General features: G+C 34.2%; 1 protein-coding gene across 1 annotated transcript; it reads right to left on the minus strand.

The window, feature by feature from the left end:
• Nucleotides 1–289: 289 nt before the first annotated feature.
• On the minus strand, nt 290–4,499 carry LOC110444835. Its single transcript, XM_021489191.1, has 5 exons — nt 4,425–4,499; nt 2,917–3,067; nt 1,707–1,805; nt 949–1,022; nt 290–501 (listed from the first exon to the last, which is right to left on the minus strand). The coding sequence occupies exons 2-5, from the start codon at nt 3,023–3,025 to the stop codon at nt 292–294; spliced, it is 492 nt and encodes a 163-aa protein (XP_021344866.1). The 5' UTR covers nt 3,026–3,067; nt 4,425–4,499; the 3' UTR covers nt 290–291.
• Between the last annotated feature and the right edge of the window lie 961 nt (nt 4,500–5,460).

Consider the following 5,460-nt stretch of genomic DNA (forward strand, 5'->3'; position numbering starts at 1 on the left):
GGGAACCCTAGATTCACCCCATTTACAACAAATAGTCTTGCACAGGTGGCCTCTTTCTCATCTGTCACTCGTTTCACTTACATTTCATTCAAGGGGTGACAAATTGACCTTCATGAATTAGACCTAAGGCAAAGTAAACATGACCTTCTTTGTAGTTTACTAAATCTGTCTCAAGATCAACTCAATCCATCTATGAACTTAACCATAGCAAAATTCAATAAATAAATCAACGATTGATTGATAAGGGGAAAAGTAAGGTTGTAAGAGCTGCAGTGTATTGATTTCATGTCCTTACCTTAGCACTTTACGCTTGACCATCCTACGTTCAGTATCCGTATCAGACACATCATCTCTGTACTGGAGGTGGGAGGTGTCTGGTGTTGAGTCGTACATGGAGAAATTCCCACCAATCTGTTTTGGGGCTGGACCAAGAGGTTTTCTCAGAATGGGGTCTGTTCCAATATCATACCGGTTCTCCTTACCTCCTTGGTGATTCGGTATCTATGTATGGAAACCATCAACACTGTTGAAATCCAGTTAATACATCACATTTCATAATACTGTAAATCTTCATAAATATTCCTATTCATCACCTCTCTGACTGGAATGATTTCCAAATCTAATCAGATAGTCATCTATCAAAGTTTTACCTGTCAATAATATATAAAGTTCTTTTAGTATATTGTTCATAGTTCTTGACATTTTTGGACCGCATGAAATCGAAGATCTTTCAATACGGTTTGAATATAGCACCTATATTTGGGAAATAGTTCATACACATCCAACACTCTGACATACATAATGTATAAAGGCTATACCCTGAACAGAAGTATTAAATTGATAGAACTTTGAGTTCATGTCCTGGAACATGTCAGCTTATAATTATTTGCAGCAATATCTACAACACTTGTTATTACAATGTGTCACAAGGTTGTTCACATTACTCACCCTCCAGGAATCTTGTGTAGTAGATCTTTGTCGTGATTCTTCTAAAGGACTCCTATTATAACTGTGTGGGAAACCTGCTCAAAACACAGATATTTCACTATCATTCACATATTAAGACAACTAAGTAAAATTTAGATTTTAAATGCTGACAATTAACAAAATGCATGCAAATAAATTTGAAAGGCAAATATGAAAACAAAAAGCCTTAACAAATTGGAATTTATAGTCTAAAACCAATCAGTTTTACTTGCTTGTTGTTTACCTTCCAATCCTTCTAAGTCCTGGTTTCAACTTAATTACCCTTACAATAGTGTTACAAAGTGATTACCTTTATCTGCAATAATAACAATGGCAAAAAGAAATAATTCTTTGATACAAACTTCTTTTTTACATTTCCTATTAGATAAAACAAGATAAACTCATTGATTATTAATCCAGAACAGCACTGACCAATTCAGATCTTTTGGGGGCCATTCCCATTGAAAGTAGTGTTACATTTTCCCAAAATCTCTTAAAATTTCTCAATTCTTTAAAAATTTCATCATGTATTCAAATAACATAGAACATCAAATACCCAAAACGAAACACTCTTTCATAAATATGGATGTTTTAGTCATTTAGATGATACTTTATATAAACAAATTTCTGTATAATTCCAAAAATCCTTGTTTAGTTTTGTGTGACACAATTTTCCTAATTCCAACCACAGGCTTCAATCTCAACATAGAGACACAATGCTGTGTGATTGTTTGACTTACCGTTGGTTGAAACTGATGTGTCTGGAGGAGGATGTGATGAGAGGCTGTTGTTGTGTGAACTCTCTTTGCTGTACTCATGTTTAATTAGCACTTTAAGATCTACAACATGTAGTCAGAAATACTATTTTGTGAATTAAAACTTATGACGTTGAATGCTTAATTAAATTCTTATGTGAAGTTCTGTTTTACTGCATCAAGTATACATTTCTTCATAAGGTGAATGAGGTAGAAATTTACGGGACATTTTTCTTGATCAACCTTACTAGTACTCCAACCTATGCCATGTGTGAAAGTGATCATTTACAGACTTTGAGCCCAAGAATTCTATTGATTGTTCAAACTTATTATAGTCATTAATATATGGTTCAGATAATGGCCTGAAACACAGTGACACTATTCAGAAGGAGAATGTTTTCAGACTTAAGTATTTAATGCCCAAATGTAAATTGCCCCCGTATTTGCCCAGTCCCCATATATGAGCTTTATTTATTCTTTACACAGCATTTGATTCCTATAGTAATCATTGAAGGATCAAGGAAGATTCATAGGAAATTTGGTTCTGTATGTAATGTATATGATTATCTATAGGGTGGGGATCCCAATCCTGTCCCTGTCATGGTCCTGGACAGAGTTTTACTAAAGGTCGTAATTCCACACGTAGACGTTAGATGTAGGCGTAACTTACGTCAAAAATCTGTTTAACTAAGGTCGTAACTTTTAGTTACGTGTAAAGTTACGTGCGAGTCGTCGTCTTCCTCTGAACACACGTAAGTTCCCACGTAAGGCTATGTCTAACCCTACGTTTACATTCGGAGTTACAACCTTTGATAAAACGGACCCTACGCGCACATAACTAAAATCGTAACTTGACTAACGCCTACGTTTGCGTCTGGACTAACGACCTTTAGTAAAACTCAGTCCTGAGATTTAGTCCCTAGGGGCATGGACCTGACAGAATGATTGTGTTTATTTCTTCATAACCAGCAAGCACATGAAAACAGTCACTATAGGGTTATAGGGAGTGATCCTCAACCATTTCTAAGTTATTTAAATCTCGACCCCTTGTATATCCTCTTGGTTTGTACATTTTTTTTAACACATCATCACCTGAGGATACTTTTACCATCCATAGCTTAATACTTGTAACATAGTTCAATAGAACTGGATGAAAGCAATATGGTCAATATGAACCAGGTGAACAAATATGTACCTTTCTTAAATTCCTTCAATCTGCTATCTGGCACATTGTGGTATCCTAGTTTTGATAATTCATATCTGATCTCATCATCAGTGAAATCAGCTTCTTCCTCCAAATTCATCTTGTAATATCGTCTGACTTTCCTTCCAAAGCCTGTTGCAGTCTGCAAAGTATAGTATTATGCATAATTTAAAAAAAGACATTTATATTGATGTGTAAGTTTTATGTTATTTAATTCAGTGTACTGTACATCCACACAACAATTGCTAATTTGTAAAAACTTTTTCGTAATTTTCACACTTCATGCATGTCTCTGAAAAAAGTTTAAGTGGTACAGGAATTTGTTAACCAATGTGGAGGGGAAAAAAGAGGAAGTCTGCGGTTTGGAAGTTTCCTCAGATCATCAGTTGTTTAATTGTCACAATTAATGGAGTTTATTCAACAATTATTTACAGTTATCTACAGCCCTTATATAAACCTACCAACCAAAAATAAAGTTACAATCTATTAACAGCAATTTTTTTTTATATTTGAATGTTTAAAATTGGGAACTGTTCAGGTCTTTCAGTCATATATATACATACTGTTCAAGTAAACAAACTTGTTCCCAGAAAAGTGTCTGTTTCACATTTAGTGAAACTATATATAATAATGATAATCTTAATTTAACATTGTGTATATAGTCAACAACAAACAAGCTCTGTAGAGCTTGAGTTGTCTGAAACTCACACTTGATTGCACACAGTAGTAATGATTGTGAGCGTTAGCTACCCAGGTATTATGGCTACCGATAGAGGAACCCTCAGTGTAAGGAAGGTGTGGAGGAAAAAGCTACTCTTGTGTTTGATGCAGACAGATCTAGAGTTCTTCATCTTAAATTAAAGAATTCTTAAGTTAAGCACTCGACAAAACCTCAAATCGCGATTTCTGTGTCCACATCACAAAAGAAGGAGCGATAGATTTTATAAGTCTTCTCTGTGCTTTCTTATGTTGGCTTTGATACCATCGTTTCATTTATAAGTTATCATAACTGAAAGGAACCACCAAGAAAGAGTTGTTGCAATTTTGTTGTTGTTTTGAACGTCAATGATGGGTTAAACATAAGCCATGATGCAAGGTAGCACATCTTTGATATGTGTTTGAACCGAGCTCTTCGACATAAAAAATAATGAAAATAAAAAGGAGAAAGGACATGGTATTGTATGCATATGTATTGAAAGGGAAATAAATTATCCTAGGGCTTTAATAAAGACAACATATCTATAACATTATTCAACAAAGAGAAATGCATACTCATAACTGAAATACACTTGTACATCATATTTTAAATACGAATTAAAGCAGTATTACTCAATGCAAGTATGAAGTATTAGACAAGTTCAAACACGATCTGGGTTTTTTTCACCGAGATGGTTCATGTGAATTAAAGCAAACCACGCATATGAATATCCCAATAAAATGTGTTCTAATCTAACTGCATTGACTGCATCTAAAAAATAGTCATCAATATTTAGAAATACCCAACGATAGGAATATGTGAGCTTCCTTCCAGTCAGTTTCAAATGTTGTCCGCCATTCTTGTAAACAGATTTTGTATGTGTGGTAAGGGACATCAATTCAGGTTTTATGCGTCATATAATTTATGAACAATAAAAGTAAAAACTTCATAATACATAATGTTGAAAATGCTTTGAACGATTCGGATGTTGTAAGGTTTAAAACAATTACAATTTGTTTGCAATGATTTAAGAATTTTAAAGGGAAATAACTCTGTCATAAAATAGCTAAAAATAGGTCTCACACCACTATCAAATCGCGAGGAACATCAGTGAGTAATCAAAGATCCAAGAGAACGTGTAACTGTAATGCCGATGTCAAATTTGTCTGAAGTATAGAAAAACAAAAGATTCTTTTCATAGGTCCGGTAATGTCGATAGCTAAATCAGTTTACGAGAATCGTTGCTGACGATATGTTAACAATTTAGACTAGTTATAAGCTTAAATTAGATATCTAACCGATTATAACCGTAAACGTTGTAACAAGTGTCAGTCATCGACTCTTATCAAAAGGCGAAACTTACGGGAAGTAAAGACTGGGTAATTATATACACTCTAAAAGATTCGTATATGAATATATATACACAAGCTTCTATAGAAGGTCTTTGATTCTACCGTTAGACTGCCATTATTTGGTTTACAATTAACATCGATCTAACTGTCAATAATGATGACATTATTTTAAACGAAGACATTTTTTCATCAAAAAAAACTAAACAATTATGAAGCCTTAATGTGATAAGTGATGAAGCGTGCTCGTTGGCTTGCATGCTCAGCTGCCGTATCCGGTTAAAGCGGCCTCACTGCTGTAACGGCCCTAGTAAAAACGACCCACCCTATATACTGTATAGTACTGCAAGTACTACACATACATAACTTGATATTATGTTGATAAAGTTACATGCGCTTTCAAGAAATAAAGAGATGTACATGTACAGATAAAACTATTATAAGTGTGTTTTCATTGATAGTTGACCCTCCTCAGTCTCAAATACCTTT

The sequence above is a fragment of the Mizuhopecten yessoensis genome, unplaced genomic scaffold (genome assembly GCF_002113885.1).
Source record: "Mizuhopecten yessoensis strain PY_sf001 unplaced genomic scaffold, ASM211388v2 hete_36179658, whole genome shotgun sequence".
NCBI classification, from domain to species: domain Eukaryota; kingdom Metazoa; phylum Mollusca; class Bivalvia; order Pectinida; family Pectinidae; genus Mizuhopecten; species Mizuhopecten yessoensis.

Coding starts and splice junctions, on each gene's coding strand:
- LOC110444835 (XM_021489191.1), bottom strand. CDS start 3,025: ATGAATTTGGAGGAAGAAGCTGATTTCACTGATGATGAGATCAGATAT. Junction 1,806..2,916: donor ATTGAAGGAATTTAAGAAAG/GTACATATTTGT, acceptor TACATGTTGTAG/ATCTTAAAGTGCTAATTAAA. Junction 1,023..1,706: donor CACATCAGTTTCAACCAACG/GTAAGTCAAACA, acceptor TGTTTTGAGCAG/GTTTCCCACACAGTTATAAT.